The sequence below is a fragment of the Parus major genome, chromosome 20 (genome assembly GCF_001522545.3).
Source record: "Parus major isolate Abel chromosome 20, Parus_major1.1, whole genome shotgun sequence".
Taxonomy (NCBI): domain Eukaryota; kingdom Metazoa; phylum Chordata; class Aves; order Passeriformes; family Paridae; genus Parus; species Parus major.
Window position 1 is genome coordinate 2,670,160 of NC_031788.1, and position 24,530 is coordinate 2,694,689.

Here is a 24,530-nt window from a genome sequence, read left to right on the forward strand (position 1 = left end):
GCAGAGCTCTGGCAGCCTTGCCCTGCCCTGGTGTGTAAAACTCTTCCAGGCTGGAGGCTCCACCACTGCACTCCTGCCCTCCCAGCAGATCTTCCTGCACCTCAAGGCCTTCATTTGACCACAGGCAACACAGAGCAGTGAAGATTATTCCTCCCACCACCAGGACAGTCAGTGCTGATGCTGAGCCGTGTTCCAAATACATCCTTGGAACTGGAATCCTCTCCTGCACGACACCCAGCACCACTCCCAGCACGGCTCCTCAGCCCAAATGGCAACACTGCAGGTTTCAGTGCTCCTCTGAGGACAATCTCCTGGATGCTGGGACACCTTACAGGAGCACCCTCTGGAGTCCCACCATCCCTGTTCCCAGAAGGTCCAGCAGCTGCTGAAGGCTGCCAGAACATTCTCATTACCTCCAGTCCCACTGCAGTGCCACCACAGAACCCAAACAATGCCAGAACACCAAGACAAGGGCTGGCTGTAGCCCCTGAGCCCAAATCCACAGCTGTGTCCATTCCATGTCATCCCTAGTCTGAGAAATGGCATTTTTTGGTGGGAACTCGAGTGCCACGTGCCATCAATGTCCTCCACAGGCAGGTTGGTTGTTGTAGAGCATCTCACAGCTGTGCTGCACTACAGCAGGGGCGTCAGGCCAGGCTCCCCCAGCCAGGGAACGGCCTGGGCATCCTCTAATTCTGTGGCAGTGGGGATTAACTGGACACTGAAATACTTGTAGATGCACAGCAATCTTAAGCCTTCATCAGCCTTACAAAGGCTAATTCATTATCCTTTCTGCTCCAAAAACAAGCTCTGCCTTCATTTACACCTTCACCGGCTCAAAGGAGGTTTCAGAGGTAAAATCTGGACAAATTTTATCAATGAGTTCAAATCTTGAGCTAAATCAGAAGGAGGAATGGATTTACCCTAATCCCCTCCAAACATTCATCAACATCACCTGCCAGCTCAGCAGGATTTAATCTCTTTTTAATCTCTCAAAAGCAGTAGAGTGGATGGGGAAAGGGGTTGGGCACACAACAATGGTGGATCTCTCTCTCTCTCTATATATATTTTCTTTCTTTTTTGAGAGAATCCCGGCTGCCAAATCACACGAAGCAGCACATGGAAATTCATTAGGATTTTGCTGGTATCACTTTCCAGGTAAATAACTGGTTTGGATAGAACATTGTCTGACTGAGGAGGAGAGGGTCCCACCCAGGAGCCTTGGAGGGACACGGTATCTCCATGAAGATGCTGCAGGAGCTCCAATTCCATCAGCCAGCACAGGGACTGCTCTGGACTGAGTCCAGAGTCCACCTGGACTGAGGGCAGGGATGAGGTGGAGATGCTCCAAGAGGCTGCAGAACCCTCCCAGAGCATCCACCAGCCCCACCAGGAACCCGTGTGCCAGAACCTCAGCTTTGCTCCGCGTGTACCGCGCCCTCCCAACAGCTCCAATCCCAGCCCTGAGCCTCACAGGGAGCTTTCCTGCCTCCTGCTGAAGCTGCCAGTGCCAGCAGCGCTGCTGGCTCAGATGGCCGGGGTTGTCGTGGCCAGTGCCACCCCAGCCCTTGGCTCAGCAGCTCAGGGGACCCTGGCACAGCGCGAGGCTGATGGCAGCGGAGCCGGCGCGGGGGCGAACGCGATCCAGCGCCTTTGGGAGCCCCCGGATCGGAGCGATAGCGTGTGATTCGAGGTTTACATAACACCACCCAGCGCTTTTGGCAGAAACAATTGGTATTAGCAAGGAAAAGGAAGCATCAGGAACAGCCGGCAGAGCAAAGAGACACCTCTCGCAGCAGCCCCCGGGCTAGGAAGAAAATAAATAACAAATGCAACAGAAGCAACACTTGGACAGCAGAGAGGGAGAGGGGAAGTCTCTGCAGAAGGAAACCAAGCCTGAATAGTGGCTGAGAAGAGCTAGGAATTAAACTTTCCGTTGTCACCTCCTCCCCAGCCGCGTGGGACTGAGCTTTGCGCTTCACCAAGGCGCTCCAGTCACTCCTGCCACACTCAGCCGTGACAGGGGAAAGCTGAGCCTCACGGGGCTCCAGGGCTGTGAGGGATGAGCAGATCCCACTAACTCTGGGGCTCAGAGGAGCCCAGGCAGTGTCCCAAGGCATGGAGCTCACTGCACCAGGCTCCAAAACCCTCAGACACTCCAACTTCTTCATTTTTAACTCGGCCTGGTGCTGCTGGGTTTCACTCTGGTTATGCTTATCACAGAATATTCTGAGCTGGAAGTGACCCAAAGTCCAGCTCCTGGCCTGGAATGGGACAGCCCCAAGAACCCCAAATCAAATCCAGACAAAGCCCCAAAGAAGGATGGGTTTCCCCACTGGCCTCGTTAGTGGCTCCACAATGGCCAAAGGGATGAGGGCCCGAGTTTCAGGTGGCCCAGCTTGCCCCTGTCCTGCTTTATGTCCCACACTGCCACCAGGGAATGACAGAATCCTAAAGGTGAGAAAACACCTCCAGGATCAAGCCCAACCATCATGAGGCCACCACTAAAGTCCAGGCCACCACCAGGCCATCATTAAACCATGGCCCCAAGCAGCACATCTCCGTGTTTCTGGAAGCACATGCCCACACCCAGAGAGCAGGACAGCAACCAGCAGCCCTGTCTCACAGCTGCTGAGGACATCTGGTCCCTCAACACTGTGGCCTGGTGTCCCAGTGTTGGGAAGAGCCCCAGCAGCTCTCCAGGAGCTGTGGGTCCTGCAGCCTTCCTGCTGTACCCGTGCTAAGCAAGGAAGCAGCCTGTTCTCGAGACCTTTTTGTGCCAAGCTGAGCATCCCTTCCAAGCTGGCACCGTCCCCGTGCTCATGGCATGATGACAGTGACACAAGCTCAAGCCCCAGATCCAGCACCAGGCTCTTCCTGCCTCTGAGCTATCCAAGATTTCCAGCTCTGGTGGCAAATGAGAAGCCCCAGCTGGGATTCAGAACATCCTAAAACAATTCCTCAAAACAAGAGGATGCTAAAATCCACATTTCCCAGAGAATTCAAGCAATGCTTTCCTGAAAAGGGGAACTGGCTGTGGCTTCATGTGCAGCTTCTGGAGGGCAGCTCTGGATAGCAGGACTTAAAATCTAACTCAATCAGGAAAGTTTCCATGATAAACTTGAATTTGTCTGTGGTACAAGGATCCTGGTTTAGAATTAATTTTGGGTTGGAAGGGACCTTAAAGATCATCTCCCTGCCATGCACACCACAGGAGGCTGAAGGAGTGGGAAAAGAGGATGATAATTTTGTGCAAGGCTGCCCCTGATTCCAGCTCTTCACTTATTTCCTCTCCAACTTGCACATTGTGACCTTTCCAGGCAAAAAATAAAATTCAAAAAAATATAATAAATAAATGAATAATATTAATGCATGCAGGGAAAGGATGCCAAAGCCAGCTCTGGAGCCTGCAATCCAGATCCCTGCTCCCAGGACATATTCTAAATCTCAGTCAATACCACATGTTTTCCAAGGAACGAGGCGTTTCACATTTTATTAATTCTAACTAAAGCCCTTTTTATTGCAAACTTTCTATTTAGCATTTGATTGCAGCCTCCACCACTGAGACTCTCGCTGTATTAGAGCAGAAAATCTATTGATATTTTTCTTTCCTGCCATCTCAATCCCAGAAGGTGCTGTTGAAATTAGTTCAAATACACTTCCAGAGGTCTCTTCCAGCCTCAGCTACTCGATGATTTTTAACATGTATTTGTTTCTTTGGTGCTCTCACACAAATTTGGTACCCCACTTCCACAGGTGATTGAAGCTCCATGTCGTTATTCCCACCAGGATTTGGCCTCTCCTAAAAAGAAGGCAAAATATGCCAAACAACTCACTTAAAGACCTGCAAGTTTATGAAGTTAAAAACACCATTTCAGTATTTTTCTCCTTTTCAAAGCCCAACTCTTAAATGGAAAACCCAACTTTATATATAAGAGAGAGTTCAAAAAATCACCATTCTGGTCTGATTTAAATCAAATGGTTAAATACTCCACATGTTTGGCACAGCCAGAACTATCTGCTTTGCAAACAGATGGCCACCCACTATTAATTTGCCACCTTGACATGGAAATGCAGGTTGTCAATTAATTAAAAAACAAATGCCAGCAGTCTTCAGCTCACATTATGACCTGCAGCCTTTTATCTTAAGTGAAGGGGGAAAAAAAATGCATATATATATATATATAAAGCTACCACCTACTAAAGCAAACTCTTGGCACGTAATAATTGCTGGTCTCAGCTTGAATAGATTTATCAAGTTTAAACCATTGTGCTGCCAACATCTGTCTGGGGTTGAGGAGCCCAGACCATAATTCCAGTGTCAGTCCCTAAATATCCCTGGGTTGAAGGCTGACCTCAGTGTCTGGCTGCAGGGCTGGACCCAGGCTGGAAGGTTTTCCTTCAAGGGCTGTTTGATCTTCAATCAACAATGCTTATCAGTGCTAAAGTCTGCCAGCCATTCCCAAAAGTTTGATATTTTTAACAGCACATTCTTCTTCTCCTTTGAACGCTATTTAGAGACAAGATAATGCAGCAGGGGAAAAGTTGCCTCCCTGGGTTGAGAATGAACAAACAGAGCAGGGGGGAAATATTTTCCATTGCTACAAGCCCCAGTTTCTGTTCTTTATGTCCCCCCTCTGCCAGTACTTCTGCTTTTTCTTCTTCATACGATATTCTAATGCTTTGTTGGGCCGTTGCATAAGCTGAAACAAACCAAGATAATTCAGTTAGAATTCACTAAGGTTTTCATACATTTCATTTCCACGCTGTCAAAGTTTCTCTTCTTTTTGTTGAGGACTCCAGGGTACACTGCCCCTCTTATGACTGTAGAGACTACAGATCTAATTCCCTAAAAATACATCATTCTTCCACTGCAGGCACAATGTTCTGAGATGGCTCCGTGTATAAAACCCCTCAAAGAGGCACCCAAGAAAACTAAGAAACAGGGAATGGATCTGTTATTTATTGACAAAGAAGAAATAAAAGTGTTAGGGTTTAGTAACTGTAAGTGATGCAACAAAATCATAAAATGATTTGGTTTGGATCTCATGCCACCCCCTGCCATGGCAGGGACACCTTCCACTGTCCCAGGCTGCTCCAAGCCCTGTCCAGCCTGGCCTTGGACACTTCCAGGGATCCAGGGGCAGCCCCAGCTGCTCTGGGCACCCTGTGCCAGGGCCTGCCCACCCTCACAGGGAACAATTCCTGCCCAATATCCCATCTAACCCTGTTCTCTGGCAGTGGGAAGTCATTGTCCCTTGTCCTGTCACTCCATGCCTTGTCCCCAGTCCCTCTCCAGCTCTCCTGGAGCCCCTTTAGGCACTGGAAAGGGCTCTGAGGTCTCTTGGAGCCTTCTCCTCTCCACTGGGGCACCCCCAGCTCTCCCAGCCTGGCTCAAAGCAGAGGGGCTCCAGCCCCTGGAGCATCTCCATGGCCCCCTCTGGAATCACTCCAGCAGCTCCAGGTCCTTCTTATGTTGGGGGCCTTCAGCAGCCCACCCTGTGCCCTCCACAGCACCACAGAGGTCCCTGGGAGCATCTTCCCCACAGCACAAAGGAGAGGTGATGGGTGGAATCAAACAGCTCATCCTCGAGCAAGGGTTCGGCTCTCAGGGGAGAAAGGAGCTCTCCTGCACTGCTGGAACAGGACTGAGCTCCACCAGCTCCCCACATGAGGCCAAGCTCTTTATCACAGTCTCCTCCCCTTCCCAACATTGTCCTTCACACTAAAACTGTTACATTTCAGGGTTTTCAAAAGGCTTGACAACTCCTAAAGATCCACCCAGCCCTACCACCTCCCCGGGGAGAGGGAGATGTCCAGGAATAAATGGCTGGGTGAACCTGGCTGGAAAGGTGAAACTTCCTTCACAGGTAGGAATGTGGAGATGCAGATCTTTGGAAGAGAGCAGCAGATGTCCCAGGCTCTGCTTGTACTTCTCCACAGACCTGGATCTCCTGCAATGGATACTCAATGATCAGGGTGGCTCAAATTATTCCTAAAATAACCCCCAGATGTCAGGGGGCCCCTGAACTGAGGTGTTGCTTCTGGAGAGGGACACCTAGGCCAGTTCCTGGAGAAGATAAAAGGCAGAACCACAACATAGCTCTTATCGTCCAACCTTGGCCACTGGCAAGAACAGAGATGGAGAGGAAGATGATTGTTTTTTCTAAAGTGAAGAGGAAAAGCTCCGTGCACATGCAGACAGCCAGGGAAAAGGGGATGGAGCCTCCCTGAGGAGCCCAGATGGGGATGGAAACTCTGACTCATTGGTAGGTTTTGTGGGAAGAGAAACCTGCTAATGTGATCTGGCTAATCCGATAAAAAAGTGCTCCCTGCCACTGGGGGGTGGAACAGGATCCACAGGTCATGGGGAAAATCCCACCTGGGTGACAGTGAGGATGGTGGCACGTCACCAAAGGGGAGGGTGGCACGTGCCAGGGCTCGTCCTTCACCTCCCCTGAGCACCAGCACAGTGCCAGGGCTGTGCCAGACCTTCTCCTCCAGGCTCTGCTGCCTGGCAGATGATGCTCAGGGGGATTGGGGAGAAGAGGCTCAGAGCAGAGCTGCAGCAAGTTGTGCCCTACAGGTCCTGATACTGTCACCCTTCCTTTCCCAGCACCTGCTGAGTACTGAGATCCTAAGAAACCCAGGGGAAAAAGGCAGCATGACAGCAAGGGGCTGAATCCTCAAACAAACAGAAAGAAATTAAACCTGCATTTTAAACACTGGCAAAATTCAACCTCCTGTGTGCAGGTCCAGCCCAGAATTAGAGGTCAAGAAGCTGCTTTGGACCAAGGCTGGGCTGATTTCTGCAGGTCAGGTTCCTCTGAAGCCACGTGCAGCCACCACCACAAACCAGCGCTCCAATAATCTCTCCCTAAGAACAATTCCCGGCTCAGGCCCCTGTTTAACACTTCCCTCCCAGTTCCCTTCACCACGGAGCTGAGCTGCAATCTCACAGTCGTCAGGAAGAGATTTAATTATATCTGCAGAGGTCAAGCAATCCATGCAAAAGATGGGGGCGGCGGAGAGAGGTTCTGTGGCACAGCGCAGAGATTGCGCCTGCAGCACCGCGGCACGCAGGGCCATTTTTCAGGGGAGAAATGGCATCCATCAGAACAAAACCTCCAGAGGGAAACAATAGGAAAAGATGGGGGGAGAGGCAGACAATTAAGATATTTAAATCTGGTCATACAGCTGCAAAATCAGGGGATTTAATGTTGCTTTCTATCATTTTTTTCTTGTTTTTTAAAGGGTGGTGTGATCGGTGCTTGTTCCAGTAAGTTTTGTTGGGAGATTTTTTCCTGCTGAAGCTGAACTGTGTATCCTCAAGTATGCACTATAATTATAGAATATAGAATAAATAATAATAAATAAAATATAATATAAATTGTATATAATATATGATAAATAATATATAATAGATAAAATAGCTAATAGATTATATGTAATATGTAATATGTAATATATAATAGATAATGTATAATATGTAATGTATAAAATATAATGTATAATATGTAATGTATAATATGTAATGTATAATATGTAATATGTAATATATAATATATAATATATAATCTAATATATAATGTATAATGTATAATATATAATATGTAATATGTAATATAGAATATAGAATATAGAATATATAAATAGTATGTAGTATATAATATATAGTAAATAATCTATAAATAGTATATAATATATAATACATAGTAAATAATCTATAATGTATAATTTATAACATAATTTACATCATATATTAGATAATACCTAATTTATGCACACCATAGAATATAGTATATGCCACCTATAATTTATGTGCAATATTATAGAACATACATTATGCATTATTTAATTATATTAAAACGAGTGTAAAATCACAAAGGTGGAACATTAGAGCTCAAACCTCCAATTAGGAATTAATAGTTTGAAAGCTCTAATGACACTAACACTTCAGCCTGACTTGAGGAATACTGAATAAGATCTCAAGAGGAGGCAGAGGTGCTGCTACACGACAGTTCAGACAGAAGCCTCGCACTCACCGGATGGAAAATTGTCAGGAAAAACACATTAGCAACACAATAACTTATTTTTAATGTGGAGCTGTTAGGAAAACACAATTATATGCTTCATTTATACTGCAAGATATAACCCAACTTATGGTAAAAGCATTTAGAGCTCGTTTTGTTAAAAAAAAAAAACGACAGAGGAGTACAAAGGTAATAGGGAAAAATTACACGTCGAGGGGGAAATGCTCCCCCCTCCCAGTGAGGCCAGTCTGTGCTGTGGAGCATCCTCACCTCCTGCTCCTTGTATGCAGCAGGAAAAATAGAGATTTTTCTGCAAATGCTGCAGAAAGATCACACTGGTAACAAGGACCCCCAGGAAAGGAGCTGGCAGTGCTCATCCTTACAGGGAGGAAAAGCTGGATGAGCTCTGCCAGGTTCCAGGCGCTCTCCCACCGCCCTGGCACGAGGATCAGCCATGCACCCTCCAAGTTATTGGAAGCTCTGGTCTGTACAAGTAAATACAGTTTATAAACTGAATGTTTTCTCTGTTATGGATGCACAGACTGATCCTGGTGCCTGCTGCAGGCTCAGAGGTCCAAGGCAGAGCTGTTCCTGGATTTACCCTGCAGTTATGGTGGTGTAACACCCACAGCCTTTGGAACACCGATTCACGGGACAATCACTGATTTGAAGACTCGTAAATAAATCAGAGAAACTTGTACAGTTTTGATCCTGAATTTTTTGTCTCTTGATGTCTCCTCTGCTACAAGGACTTCCATGGATCAGGCCCTTGACAAGGTCATTCAGCAGCAGCCCAAACAAACATGTTGTTACACACAAGTCAGACCCGTCTTCAAAACATCTCCCATTGTTCCCAAAACAACCAGATTAAAGCCTCCCCTCCGTGCATGCAGAGAGAACAACATTTTCTATGAATGGATGGACATTCATTATTTAGCTGCCAATCCTTGACTTAAAGCCCAAGGCAAAACAATGGAGTTTCAAACACTTTCTGCCGTGCAACCCATCAAAGACCCCTCTGGAGAACGCAGGGTTGTCCCACTGAGTAGCTCAGCCACTTTTCAGAGGAAGCCCTTGCCCATATTCAGGGCCTAAAAGCAAAAAAATAATTAAAGAAAAATCTACATTTGCAAATCAATAGGAGCTGCCTGCCAAATGAGAATGAAATGGGCTCCAAATTAAAAATCTGCTGGACTTTGTTCTCCATCCAAAATCCTCCATCTCCAAAGAAAGATTTATGCTACTTCAAAACAGAGTTGGCTTCGGAAGTGGGAAGGGAAAGAATGCATTTTATCTTCCAGAATGGCGAAGCAGTGCTGGAACAAGGAAAAAGGGACCATGTTTATCACTGAAATGTACAATTTATTGTAAAAGTCAAAACAGAACATTTCACAGAAATGCATTTGCTACATTGACTCCTGTACCAGCTCAGATCCCATTTCTGAAGGGTTCTTAGAAGACAAGAGCATTGGTTGCAGATTAATATCCAACACATGACTAGTAGATTTTAATGGTGTATTGGCAAAATAGTTTTTGTCAATTTATCATCCTAAAAGGCAAGAGTCAGGGTGTGTTTGGAGAGGCAAAGCCACAGGATCCTACAAGGAAATTCAGGAAAAGGTTTGATAGTGCTGATGAATCCTACAGAAATGCTGCAGGGTTAATGACAGGGCCCCCAGCATGGGGGTTCCCAAGGATCAGACACTCACAGGGTCTCCCAGCAGTGTGGATTTGGTATTCCCAGGCTGGGTCTTCCTCTTCCTCCTCCTCCCCATCAATCTCCCTGGCTGGAAATTGGGCATTGTGCTGACCCAGTCTGACCATTGTAACACCAGGAGCAAGCAGGAAGAATTTCTATTTAAATCTGTTTCTGCAGGAAGAGTAGAGATGATAATTCATTCCCCAAAGATGTCCCTGGGGAGCAGGATCACTCCTCCTGCACCACAGCATCCCTGCACACGCTGCATGAAGGAGCACAGGGGATCAGCCTCTGGCAGGATTCCCATCACAGACCTCCCTTGCCAAGGCAATTGTGCTTGGGCTGAGAAGGAAAACCTCCGTCCTGAACTTCATGGACCCCCACACACAATTTAGGATCTAGGAAAAACCCTTCCATGCTGGTGTATCAGTCAGCACACCAGATCCTGTCGCTGAAGCTCCGCTAAGAGCACAACGAGCCTTGGTGTTACTAAAATGCACATTTTTTACTGTACCGTGGTTTACTTATTGTGAAATACAGCTGCAGTATCTCCCTAGAGCTCAAATGGGAAAAATCCATCTCACATTTTGTCAAAGCAGTTGGAGGGGTGGGAAAATGCCCCCTTAGGTGGTGCAGGAACACGATGCTCTCACACAAAACACCGGCACCACACACTCAAAACCCTGTGAAAGCTTTCCTGGCAAGTGAGCAGGAAGGGGTCAGCAGCAATGCCCCAGTAAAAAGGTCAGAGGGGACAGAAAAAGGGGTTTAGACCCAAATTTAAACAAGGAATCCAAACCAGAGGAAGGTGTTTCCTTTAGCAGTGCTCAGGTGGCCGATGACAGCGATGGGTGTCAAAGTTTGGATGAAGACTCCTCACATTTTAAGCTGAACCTCCCCAGTCCCTCGTGGCCACTGTGCAGACACCAGAGGTGTTCCTGCTGTCCCAGTGATGGAGCAGGTCCTGGATCCAGACCACAGGATGGCAGGGCCAGCGCTTGGAGTGGGAAATGCTCGTTCCAGCTTGTCCTCTCAGGTGGCTCCTTATCACCCCCACACCTTGGGCTGAGCACTCTGCAGCCCTAAAAATCCTGTGAAGGAGCATCAGGCTGCGAGCAGCAGCTCCCTGGGCACCGGGGAGTTTGGGGCTGGCTCCTCTTCCCAGCTGCCATGGCAGGCTGCTCCATGCAGGATCACCAGTGACAGGGGCTGGTTTACACAGGGAGCCCTTTTCCCCAGCTTCGATGTCATCAGTATTCCTGATCCATCAGAACTCCTCACCAAACGCAGTCAGCAGCAGGGAGGGCTCCTTCTCCCCCTGCCTGATGGGGCAGGATGGCTCTCCTTACCCACTTGTGAGTGTCCAGCCCCTCACCACATTCTCCATCCCTCCCAGTGGCCAGCCCTTCCAGGGAAAACAGGGATGCTGTGGAAGAAAGGGGAGAAACCCAAACTGTCCCTTTCTGGGGATGGCTGGGCTGAACACACACTCCCGTTTCATTATCCCTCTAAACATCCCTCGTCCTTTCAGAAATGGAAGTGCTGATGTGCAATAGGCCCCTGGGTAGCTGCAGAGAGGAATTGTGGCTGACTGCAGCGTGCAGGCGAGATTGGAGACCTCCCAGTAACAATATCATGTCCAGTAAGTGCACAAAACAATTCCATTAACATTTCAGGCTGCTCAGGGCTAAGGCAGCTCACGGCGATGGCAGAGCTCTGCCGTGCTCCCAGCGAGTTATTTATGCACAGTGACACTGCACAGCCCAGCTCTGCTGCCTCCCCCTAAAGAAAGAAATAAATAAATGAAAGGGAAAACAAAACAAAACAAAAACCCCTGAACAAAACAAGCCTTTTAAATCAAAGGGCTTTAGAGCGTCTCCAGAAACTCAGCGAAGCAGGAGGACAGCAAAGAGCCTGTAAGTGCTCCTTGCCCAGGTCCTTCCCAGAGATGGGTTTTATCTGGGATATCTGCATGCCATAGTGGGAGAATTCTGATTTTTCCAGTCCACCCTACCCTCCTCTGTAGCTTTTTTAAGTGGAAATGCATTGTGGCAGCCCTGGGCTGAGCCACCAGCACTGGACAGGAGCAGTGGGGTTGGGATTAACGTGAGGTTCTGGAGTTTCCCAGAGTATCCAGCGTGGCTCCAGGTAGCAGGAGAGCTCTTGTTCCATGGCAGCACAAGACAACAGGACGCTGCCGGTGATGCTGGGCTGGATCCCAGCCCGCACCTGCCGGAGTTATCCGAAGGCAGAGCAGCAGGAGACAGCTCCTCCCGCACCACTCCGGGCCACGCTTTGATGCTGAAGTTACAGCCTTTGTACCTGCAGTCTGCCAGGGAAACTGAGTCAGCCCATTCCATCCCTGGCTTCATTCCAGCGGCCTCATGCCACAGACGGACGTGCACGGCTCTGCATAAGCAAATGTCATTTGATAACTCAGAAAAGAAAAGAAGTGTGGTGGTGGTGGAGGGGGAAAGCGCCCTGAATATCAGCAAAGGGTAAATCCTTTCTTCTGCCGCTGCCTTAAGATCCTCGGTAGCAGTGACAACAGCAGCATCTGGTGGCAGTGGTCAGTACCTGGGCTGCTCCTCTCGGGTGTCCCATCCACCCGGGCCAGCCCAGCGCCCATCGCAGCCAGCCCGCCGGGGCCGAGCTCGCCGCACCCCCAGAAGAGGCGATTTCCCGCAGCCTCCCGGCCTGAGGAGCCGCGGATCAATTGCGACCAACTAATCCGGGACTAATCTCAGGGATTCAGGCCACGGATGAGCCGAGCGGGGGCCCCGCGCCCCAAGGCTCGGGCGGGCGCTGCCGGGGGCACACGGGACCCCCGAGCCCCCTGCGAGCCGCGGCTCCCGCACCCAACCAGGCAGAGTAAATGCTGCTGGCATCCAACAACTTCTCGGTGAAAGCGAGTTCCGAAAGCCGGCAGGATTTGGGGGCAGCCGCAGCTCGCGCTCGCACCATCCCAAATTTCGGCTTTCACACGCTACGGGCTGAGGTTTCAGCAGGACAAACGTCCTGCTCCCAGGTGATCCGGCTCTCGTTAGTATTTTAAGAGCATATTTAGTGTTTTAAGAGCAACGGCAATGATAATAAAACACTTTGAAGCCAGCAGTACGCAGATACAAGCGAAAACAGCGAAAGTTGTTCCCTTTCAGTATAATCCGGTGTCTCAAAATAAACGAGAACTATTAGGTTTGCTACAACTTAATCAAAAGAGCTAAATAACCCAATGACAGAGAAACAGTTAAATACATCTCTTGATAAATAAAGATTAATTTGCCGAGTCTGGGAAGCCACACACATTTCCTTCTGCTTGTGTTTTAAGAGTTTGATCCCAAAGTATCACAACAGTGAGGTGAGCCGAGAGCATCCTGAGCTGCTGTACCGACGCAGGAGAGCATTTTCTCCTTTTATTAACTTTTTTTTTTCAACGCAATTACCCGAATTTGGCCCGGAAGGTAGCAAGGATTACATCTGGGATGATCCCCCTCCCTTCAAAGGGATCTGGATCCCACGGCTTTGTAGCTGAAACATCGGCGCTGTTTACCCACAGCGAGCAAGGCGATACTCGCAGAGAACTCCTTATCCCCGAAGTAGCATCTATCCCCTTCGCTTCGCCTTCTCGAGGATGAGGGAAATTTCCTACAGCACCTCCGCGCTCTCAAATATCCGCGGCGCATCCCTCTCCCGTTACAAGTGCAGGATGCTTCGCCTCGCAGCTGCAGCGAGCGGGGAGGATGCGGGTGAGGGAGGTGTCCCCGCCGTGCTGGGGGTCTGGGGGCACACGGACACCCCCAAGCCGGGGCTGGGTGCGACAGAAGGGGCCGGAGCCCGCTCGGGAGGAGCCGCGACCCGGCCCGGCGGCTCCGCAGCTCGCGAAGAAGGTGCAAAACAACAACAACACGGCGAGGAACAACAGGAAAAAAAGTACCCGACAACAAGCGCAACAACAACCCCTCCACCCCGCGCATCGCCCCGGGCCGAGCGCTCCCGGAGCGGAGGAGCTGAGAGCAGCCCGGCTCGGACACACGGAGCCCGAGCTGCGCTCCCGGCCCGCCCCGCCGAGCAGCGCCCGGGCTCGGGCTCCCCCCGCCCGCTGCGCCCGGCCCGGCCACCCGACGGCTCCCCCCGCTCCTCTTCCAGACCACTTTCAAAATTCCCTCCCGCAGCAGCCGCCACTTTCCCTCCCCGTCCCCGCGGAGCAGCGGCGGGACGCGCCGAGCCCGGGGACCCCCGCGCCCCCGGTACCTTGTTGCAGTGATAATAATCCAGCGGCCCCAGGCAAGTGGGGTCCGCGCCGGGCAGCGAGCCCACGGCGGGGGGGGCGGAGGGGTAGAACCGAACGTCCATGCCGGGGCTGCGGGCGGCGGCAGGCGGGGGCTCCAGCGGGCATGGACCCGGCTGCGGCGGCGGCGGTGCCTCTGGCGCGGGGAGAGGGCGGGGAGAGGGCGGGCGGCGGCGAGGGGGGGGCGGGCGGCGGCCCCCGGCCCGCCCCGCTCCGCACCGCCCCGCGCCGGGGCCGCTATTGTTCGCGGCGGGGCCGGGCGGCTCCTCCCGCCGCCGCCACCGCCGGGGGCTCGGGCAGCGCTCGGAGCGGCCCCGTGCGCTCCCCCGGCTCCCATCCCCGGCCGCTCCGGAGAGGGGAAGGCTGCAACGGCCGCCCGCCGGTTCCCGCTGCCCGCCGGGGACCCTGTCGCATCTTCCGTGCCCCGCAGCCCGCACCGTGCCCGGTGTGCCCCCTCCCGACGCGGGACGGTGCCCAGCAGCTTCGTTTCCCTCTGCTCCTGGTGCCCAGCCGCTGATGGAGGATGCTCTCCAGCGCGCTGACCGCCCCCAGCAGGAACCCCGAACAGGTCCCCCGTTTAGAACCCCTAAGCACGCCCTATTTCTGGAAGGCCTGTGCCTCCCCACGGGCTCTCCCAGCCTGGAGAGAACAACCAGGCTCTTCTCTGCACCTGGCGTTGGCTTCCCGCTCCCTAGAGCACGGAGACCCTCATTCTCCCCCCAGCTCGGCTTTCCACACATGCCAGTCTATAATTCCCGCTGCTGGGAGGCAGCTCCATCCATGGCCATCCTCCTCCGAGCTCCCACGGGCCGGCACTTCCAGCAGCACGGAAAACCCAAAGGTGTCCGTGGCGAGGGAGGATGCTCGGAGGTGACACAGGCTGGACGTGCAGGCTCCACGCTCTCCCGCTCCCTTCCAGCGGCTCCCAACAGATCCCTCTGGAAAAGCAGCCCAGTGGGAGAGAATATTACACACAGAATGGTTTTGCAGTACGTTATCCCATGCCCAGATAGAGGGAAACGCTTGAAAGTTGCAACAACCGGTTCGTAAGCTGGCAAAGAGCAGGGACGGGGCTGGTAGAGTCAGTTTGCTGGCAAACCTCCAAGAATGAAAATTTTTTGTTGTTTATTTTTGTTTTGTTTTCTTAGAAAAAAACCCCTCCAGACTGACTCCGAAGGCTTATTTCCAACATGCAACCTTCAGGAGCCTCTGGAGCTAGAAAACTGAGCTAAATGAATGCTGAGTTCTTCCTCCAGCATCTTTCATTGCAAGAGTGGGGCCAATTCCTGCCAAATCCAGGGAGGGGGAAGGCGGGCTGGGGTTTCCAGGGAATGCCAGCTCCAGGAATCAAGTGATTATGTAAAAATCGTAGCTCTCATTTAAATTAAAAACAAGCTTTCAGCCCTCGTGATGGTGGAAAAAATTGATTTAAAGATAAAAACTGTCTTGGGCACAACAATCTACTTCACATTTATTATTATTTTTCAAAGTGTGTGATTTTTCTGGAGAACCAGCATCGATCCTTCTGCATTTAGCAGTGAAGCAGGTTGGCTTCAGGAGTTCTCCACCAGGAAAGCTGCTCCGAGGGCTCCCAGTCAAAGGCATAATAGAGATGTCTAATATTTTGCATTAAAACTTTGAATATCTGAGCTCCACTGATCTGTGCCCTTCCTGATTTACACACCCCCCCAAAAGGACTGGTTTTCCTGTCTCTCTGTTTCAGCAAATACTGAGCTGACATGTCACATTATTAGAGCTTCATTATTTTTGTAAAACCTTCCCAAATAGAGTGACTGGTATATTATGAAGTATAAATAATTAAAACTAAATGAGAGATGTCAAAATAATGGAACAAAGTGTATTTTATGATGCATTATTCTGGCTTGTTTATCCACAAAATTCAGTAATTAGTAAGCAGCCTCTGAGTCATTAGAAAGGTTTGACTGTATTATTATCTTTATTAATTATCATAATTATTATATTTCTTATATTGTGGAGTCATTGCTGGTGGCTTTGCAGTTAAGGTGGAGTTTACTTTCCCACTAAAAGCAGGATTTCCTTCTGTTGTTTCCTATAGAAATGAACACATTTCATCACTAAACATGCAGCATCCCCCTGGCAGATACAACCTGATTTATTTGCAGTGCCTGAGCCATCCCATGGCTCCCTTTCTGACCCTCCCAAAGCTCATTTTTTCCCCAATGAAGCCCAGATTTTCTCAGATTCTCAGCCCTGTCAAACTTTGCACATTCATCTGCCTCTGTTAGACCTCAAAGAGAGGCTGATCTGAGCCTCCAGTGTCACAAAGCATTATTGCTATTATTAGCCAGAGTTCTTCTCTGGCTATAATCACATGTATACATATATGTGTATATCTACATGTACATGCCAAGGGAAGCTGGCAGAGGGAATGCTCCTCATCAGAGCAATGTTCTCAGGGCTCACCTCGTGTCTCCAGTGTTTCTCCTCCTCAGACTGTCAGAAGAAGACAACCTGGTGGAGCTGAGCCTCCCCCCTGGCCCGGGGAGCCACGGGTGCCTCCAGCCTCCATCCGTGGTTCTCTGCCCATGCAGCAGCAGCTCCTGCCCCTGCCCAGCCTCACCATGTGTCCAGGAAGCCTCCAGCTCGTGCCTGCTGCTGAATCCTCCTCCTGGCTGTTTTTCCCCGTGTCTCAATGTGTCCCTGTGGCACTTTGCTGTGGAGCCAGTGTGGGTGTGCCAGGGGATGCAGATTTGAGTGAACTCCTGCTCTCCTCCAGCACCTCTCCACGCAGGAGCAGCACTGCACCATGGAGGTGGTCCCAGGGCTGGAGAACATCTGCTCTGGAGCCAGCCAGGGAGAGCTGGAGGTGTCCAGCCTGCAGAGGAGGAGGAGGCTCCAGGGAGACTTTAGAGCTCCTTCCAGTGCTGGATGGAGCCTGTAAGAAAGATTGGGACAGGCTTGTTATCAGGGCTTCTGTAATACCACAACAAGGCAAGACTTTGGGTTTTTCCCAGTTTTCCACATCCCAGGAGTAGTCTGGGATGGCTGAAGGGAACCAGCAATCCCACTGGAGCTGCAGGATCCCCAGCAGGGCTGAGCCAAGCAGCCAGACTGCAAACACGGGGATCTTTTCCTTTCTTGTCCCAGCTGAGTCCCCCAAAAGCCCAGAACGTTTGCTGAAAGAGGAGCTCCCAACATGACAACTCACATTTCATGCCTAACATTAGCCCTGGAACAGAAACAGCAGAGTGTGATTATCTCAGCAATCCCATTTAAGCCACACAGACTCCTCACAAAGAAGGGAAAACTCTACAGTGAGTATTTCTAAATATTAGGCTAAACCTGAACAATCATCATTTCAAAGGCACCTTTCAGAAGCAGGAAAAACCCTCTGAATCTATCAGTTTCATTATTTGTTTCAAGGTAGTCCTCCTCCTCCCAACAAACCATCTAAAAAGCCTGCTGAAATGATTTTTAAAATAATTTAGCACAGTGCATTTGATTACTTTAAAATACTGATATCATTTTCCCCACTGTATTATGCAGCTATATTTTGACATTTTAGTCTTATCCCCAGTTTATGTCTGAGAATGATTTAATTCAGATCTACACTCCTCATTCCCACTTGGAGGTAGAGGCATCTCTAAATATTCAGTAGTTTCAGTGGTCATAAAAAATGCTGAACAAATGGATGAAGCCAGTTGCCAATAAACACAATGCAAATGTGTACATTTAAATGCAGTGAAATTGGATTAATTAAATCCACGTTGCATCTGGATTTACATGTAATACAAAACAAAATTAAATGCTCAAGAGCATCCTTTGGCTTTAAAATGGGGTTGATTGGAAACAACTTCGTTTACCTGTGTGAGTTTTGGGTCAGGAACTGTGCTGGTGAATAGAAACATTCACAGTCTAGATAAGCTAGATCTGACCCACAAATCAAGGTTATGAATTTGGCATTTCATGTCATTTAAAATCTAATGTAAAATTGCATCTCTCTGCTAACAAAACAGATGGTATTAGGCCTTCTTTTTGGCATTGGGTTTTGGTACCTGTCCAAAAAATCTTCTTGACATCCTTTAAATGCAGCTATTTAACCACCTGTCACTTTGCTTTAGATGCCCATTGAATTTCTGACAGGAAAAACATTATTTTGTCTGCACGTTATTTCATGACACAAGAAACGTAGCACATACACAGCAAAGTTTACACATTGTGTGAAAATCTCTTTAAAAAAAAAAAAAAGGAGAGAGTTGTTACATGCTACTAAGGCAATTACTCCATAATTAATGTCATTGATAGGCTAAAACATTCCAGAAACCAAAATATAACAAAACAAAACAAGCTCAAACATGACAGGGAAGTATTAAGGACACTCCCAACATCGACTGACAATTTTCTTCTGCCTGAGTGAAAACATCTCACCTTTGGTCAAACACCAACCTGGCTGATGCACATAAGCAAATAATATTCCCCCAAAAAACTTCATTAATAGGAATATGCTAAAGAAAAAAAGTCCCAATACTGTAAAATGTATCAGCAAGTTTCTTCTCGTGTTCCAGCTGACACAAGTGCTTGGATACCTTGATGCATCAAACCTTGGAACCATTCTTCATAGAATCATGGAATGGTTTGGGTTGGAGAAGACCTTTAAATGCTTCTCATTTCACCCCCTGCTGTGGGCAGGGACACCTTCCATCATCCCAGGTTGCTCCAAACCCCCATCCAGCCTGGCCTTGGACACTCCCAAGGATGGGACAATCACAGATTATTTGGGCAACCTTCCTCCTGACCTTCAGGATCTTCTCAAAGGTCACATGTATTTGCTTCTGCTGCCCAGAGCCTTCAACACAAGGGAGAACCTTGTCCTTAATCTCACCTCTTCAAACCCATACCCAGAGCCACTCCTGATTATTCAAAGCATCAAAGCCTCCAAAATGTATAAAAAAATGAATTTACTTGCCAGCAGCAGCCTTGGGAGGCAGCTGCAGGTGGCTTCCTTGAACACCCTGACCTTGGGCTCTGTGCTCACACGTATCCTGAGTTTGCATTTGACTTTGGACATTATTTGCCTGTTTGGCTGCCTGCAATCCTCATCTCCCAGGGAAATGGAAGAGCTTCCCTCCTTTCTCGTGCTGCTCCATGGGAAGGAAAATCTTCATGGTTTGTGTTTGTTTACCCCTGGCCTGGCCAGCAATGGTCCTGTGAAGCTGGGGCAGCAAGGGAAGGGTGTCCACAGAGGAGAGAGGAGAGCTGGGAGGACCCAGGACTGTTTGGAGATGAAGGCTGAACCCATCTGGGGGAATTTGGGACAGCATTAGCCCAGCTCTCACCTTGGCACACTGAGCACTGGCACACCACTCTGCTGTTCAGAATTCCTCCAGGAAAACATAAACTTGTCACAGGCAAATTGTAAGCCAAGCATGGGAATGTATGTCCAGGAGCAGAAATGAATCTCACATGGAGTTTTGCAAGGTCTATCCCAAAGCCAAAGAGAAGGATGGCAGGAACAGAGGGGTGAGTGAGCTCTGTCCTCTTTGGAAAAGGTCCCATGGGATAACTCAGGAGTTTGGGGCAAGACCAACAGTGCATCCCAGATCCAGTCAAAGACTGTCCCTTCTCCAAGGCAGACATGCCAAGGTCCTCATGCCCTCCCTGATCACCTGTTTCCCCATGGGGACATTTTTACTTTGTGAGAAATCAGTAAATTCACGTGGGCTCCCCACTTTCTGTCCATGTGAAGGGGGTGGGAGCTGCAATCCACCCCAGATCCCATCCTCAGCCAGGCAAATTCAGAGCAGCTCCATTTCCCAGGGGTGGGACACAGAGTGAATAAGGTTTCTGTTAACTAAGTGCTACAGAAAACATTTGAAATAATTTGTCAGGGTCTTGTGCCACTTGTATAACAGAGGAAATTAATCCCAGGTGCTTCCCTGGCCACTGGCAAGAGAATTACACCAGAGATGAATTTGGCTTCGTATCTTTAATTTTACTGTGCAGTCGCCGAGAAGAAGTATTGCTTTTGATTTCAAGGATGTCACATACTGTGACCAAGTTGAACAGTTTCTTCAGTTTCTTCCTCCTGAAGCAAAGGAGTCATTTCTTATAACCACGCTCTGAGTGAGTGTCTCGGAAAGTGAAGCAATTGAATCATCTCGTCGGTTCATTTTGAGGGGTGAAGCCAACACTCCCCTCCTCTACCCAGAAAATTAATCTTTCTCACAGCAGCTCTCAGACTCCTCAATGCAAAAGAGAGTGGGTTTTGTTTTATAAATGATCTCCTGAGCTTGCAATAGTTGGGTTTTCTCTAAACTTACTCAATATTTTGACAGTGCAGGAGAGCTGCTGCGCTCGCCCTCAGCCCAGGGAGTAGATTGGTGGCTGGTCTTCAAAATGAATTATTTTTTTTTTTTAAGCTAGATTCCCATGACTCTGCTTTGCCAAGGTGACAAGAAAAAAAATATCTATTGTGAGATTTGCCAATTGATCTAGGATTAAATGTCAAAATGCATTTTAGCTCAGTTTCATCGCTGTGGTTTTTTCTTGTGTTTGTAAATCTCCGCTTTTGCTTCCACCCAACAAAACATCACTGGGCATTTTGGGGCAGGGTGGGAATTTCCCAGGGTAACCTCTGGGCTGAAGTACAGCACATGTACTACACTTTAAAAAGGGTTTTGCATGTATTCCCACACATGAAGACAGGCTGCACCCCTGCTCAACAACCAAGAATCAAGGCTAAAATTACATCCCAGCTTCCACTTGCTATATATATATATATATATTATACATCCCTAGTGACAGAAAGTTACCTTTTTATGAACAAAAATGTTAATGAACCTGGAGATTATCAGAGGTTTTTAGCTCTTTCAGCCTGACCTGGGCTGACTCCCACTTCCCCAGATGGTTTGTCAGCATCCTTGGAGGGCTAATGGAGAGAGGGAGAGGAGGAGAGGCACAGGTCTGACATTAGGTTTGTAATGGCATTGCTAAACCATTCCAGAGCCTGAAGCTTTGAACATGAAAAGGAACTCTGACTCCCCGGGCTTTTGGCAGCCTTCCTCCAGGGTTTCTGCTGCCCATGGAAATGCTGGTTGGTGTTATTAGCTGAGCCAGACAAATAATGGATTTTCATTTCAATGGCACAACTAAAGACTGCAGCAATGCCAGGGAGGGTGAGGGGAATTATCACAGGTTAACCCCAAAACGTCCCCTGGCTGACACAGAACTTTCAGCTCAGTGTCAGGTTACTTCCTGCCCTCTCTATCAAGAGATAATTACATTACTGAGGAGACAGAGGCCTTCCTTCCAAGTGGAAACTGAAAATAGTTCATTTTTAAAATGTGAAATGAGATGTTTAGAATATTTTCAATTTGTTTGCCCCACCTCTCTTTCTCTACAGAAAAAAAGTTGCAAAATTAATACAAATCACAAGTTGGCTAAGCTTGGTAAGTTTAGATTTCACTAAAAAGGCGTCTCCTCCCACCAGTGTTGCAGGATGAGCTTTGTCTGCTTCAGGCCCAGCTCTGAAATTTCAGCTGGTGAAATACAACTCACACTCTTCCTTTCACTCTCTGCTCCTGGTTTTCTTGCCCTACTCTCTGTTGCTGCATTTACTGCCCTCTCCTCTGTCCTGTTTTTTACTCCTGCCTCTTCTCTGTGGTTTTCTGGGCTGCACTTCCACCTTGGCCAGCTTCTCTGTGTTATGGTACAAGAACTTCCCCCAGACAGAAACAGCATCACAACACCTGACAAAGTTTCTTTCTCAGAGTCCTAAATTCTGCATGATCCTCAGGAAACACAGATGTTGTACAGCTTCCTCCAAGATGGATTTTTGCTTTGATTCTTAATGAACTTCATCCCAGATTCTGCTTTTTATTAATCACTATTTTCATCCACATGGTTAGAAAAGGCAAGAAGCCATCCTTGAGCATGGCAAAGAGGCTGGAATCAGCTGGGCTGTGCAGGGTGAGCCCCTCAGAGCTTCCTTTGGATCACACAAAAATACAACTTTCAGAAAGACAAACCCCACTGCTCAGCAGCTCTTGTTCTGGCAACTTCACCTTCCAGAAGGGTTTGCTCTGACAGCATGGGCTATGATTCCTAACTTCTCCCATGATTCTGGGAGAAGTTAGGATGTGGATGATGAAAATCAGAGTTTTAATTTACATTTAATTAATTAATTAATTGTTTATGAAAATAAATATATAATTTTAAATATTATATGAAATGTGTAATATTAAATATCACATAATTTATATATTATAATTAATAAATTACGTTAATGACATGAATTTACACTGCTCATGTAAACGAGCAGTGGATCCCATTCAGCAGCACCGTGTGTGCCACACACAGAACACTCAAACTCCATCTGTACTGAGGCTCTGAAGCAACCAGTCATTCCCTGTCCCAGCACTGCTGGGAAGGCATCATTCCCAACAGCCAGCTGTGTCCAGCTCTGAGCAGCAGGCTCAGGGAGCTGGTTCTCCCCTTCTCTCCCCTCTCAGGACACCCCTGTAGCACTGAGTCCAGAGGGACGTGGAGCTGCTGGAGTGGGTCATGGAGCGTCACAGGAGAGCCACAAAGATGCTCCAAGGGCTCTGGAGCCAGGCTGGGAGAGCTGGGGGTGCTCACCTGGGAAGAGAAGGATCCAGGGAAACCTCAGAGCACCTTCCAGGGACTAAAGAGGCTCCAGGAGAGCTGGAGAGGGACTGGGGACAGGACCTGGAGTGACTGGACAAGGGGGAATGGCTTCCCACTGACAGAGTTTAGGATTAGGTGGGATATTAGGAAGGAATTGTTCCCTGGCAGGGTGGGCAGGCCCTGGCACAGGGTGCCCAGAGCAGCTGGGGCTGCCCCTGGATCCCTGGAAGTGCCCAAGGCCAGGCTGGACAGGGCTTGGAGCAGCCTGGGAAAATGGAAGGTGTCCCTGCCATGGCTGGGAGCTGAAACTGAATAATCTTTCATGTCTCTTTCAACCCAAACCACTCTCTGATTCCCATCCTGATCCTCCTGAGGGAATTTCAGGGGTTCCCACATTACCATGACACAACTGTCCCTCACATGCCACCGAGGCTCCAGGAGGAAGTGCCCTGGGAGCAGAGACTGTCCACCCTTTGCTCACTCACTGCATCCAATAATCTTTGGAGAAAGCAAGATTTTTACCCCATGGGATCACCTTAACACAATGCCAGTGAAACAAAACACTGGCCATGAGCTGGGGAGAGGGATCCTACACAAAATAAATTGTAATCACTACTCGAAGCAGATGAAACCAAGTTAAATACAAAGAAAGAAAAAGTAGAACTGTTTTTCCTGTGGCTGCATTTTCAGCCCTGGCTGAGGGCTGGCTGAGCCCCCTGTCTGGCTGGGCTGTGTCCTGGGCCAGGGCAGCTCCAGCACCGTGATGCAGAGCAGAGCCCACATCTCCGGAAATTCATGTTTTCCCCTGAAAGGGGAGAGTCTCGAGATTTCAAACAAACCTTTGCCAGCTGACTGTGCAACTAAAGAAAACACTGATGTAATTCAATGAACAATGAGGAACCCAAACTTAGCACAATGATCGTTCTGGCTTTGTTTTCGCTTTCAGCAGCTCTGCACAACGTTGATTACATTCACAGGGGCCACGTTTGCAGAAACAGAGGTCTGCAAGGCAGAGCATTCTTCACTTGTGGGAAGAACACACCCCTGCTCCATGTGAACCCAGGCACCAGCAGCCTTTAGCAAGGTGAATCCCACCTGCATGAATTAAATCATGTTTGAGGGTGTGAGCTCTGCTTACTCCCCCTGTCCCTCTCATCCTTACTCTGAGCAAACTGGGTGGGTGGAAGGTGTCCCTGCCCATGGGAGGGTTGAACCAGATCGTCTTCAATGGCCCTTCCAACACAAACTATGCTGGGATTTCGTGATTCCTCACAAATGCAGCCCCAAAGGATGTCCAAAGGTGTTCTAGCAGTACCCTCAGCACACATCTCTCACATTCCTCAGGGGCAGAGAGCCCTGGGAAGGAGAAAATGCATCACTGGGGCATTTTCAGGAATAAACCACTTTGTTCCAGCTCTGCTGCAGACCCTGGCCACTAAATCTAGGCTAAACACGAGTAAATGAAGAAACTCAGTCTGAATTTAGGACAACACATTTGGGTTTTTTCTTTGCAAAGAAATGTTTTTTTCTCTCACCTTTTAAATGGGGGCTAAAACTGATGATGTATCTTTAAATAACAATGCAATCCTGCATGAGTTTCTTTTCCCTGCCTCTAAAACAGGGCTCCCAGTCTGGCCAGCTGAGTTGTGCTGTTCCAGGTGCTTGTATCAGTATTAAAGACATGGCATAAGAGGATGTGAGAATGATGGAAAAAAACCCTTTATTTCTAAATATATTTAATTCCAGATATTTTTTTCCCCCCTGCTAATCTTTCCCTGTCTTTCTGCTGAATGCAAGTTTGAGATTACTGAGAGAGGAAAGCACAGTCACACTGTGGGCTCTGAGCCAGTGCCATGGAGTAGAAGCAGGTTGCCTTGTGGAC

General features: G+C 48.7%; 2 protein-coding genes and 1 long non-coding RNA gene across 3 annotated transcripts in view; all 3 read right to left on the bottom strand.

Annotated features, from left to right (window-relative positions):
* The window catches only part of TOX2 (TOX high mobility group box family member 2), a 151,016-nt gene extending 136,855 nt beyond the window's left edge, over positions 1–14,161 (bottom strand). The window contains exon 1 of the mRNA XM_015647281.2: positions 13,984–14,161. Coding sequence (XP_015502767.1) covers positions 13,984–14,085 — 102 coding nt within the window. The 5' untranslated portion in view covers positions 14,086–14,161. The remainder of the gene's footprint in view (positions 1–13,983) is intronic.
* The window catches only part of LOC107213168 (perilipin-3-like), a 663,366-nt gene that overhangs the window by 409,956 nt on the left and 228,880 nt on the right, over positions 1–24,530 (bottom strand). The gene's annotated exons all lie outside the window — the stretch shown is intronic.
* LOC117245329 lies at positions 15,959–16,834 on the bottom strand. The gene is made up of 2 exons (XR_004499944.1): positions 16,466–16,834; positions 15,959–16,091 (listed from the first exon to the last, which is right to left on the bottom strand). It is a non-coding gene; the product is annotated as an uncharacterized LOC117245329 (long non-coding RNA).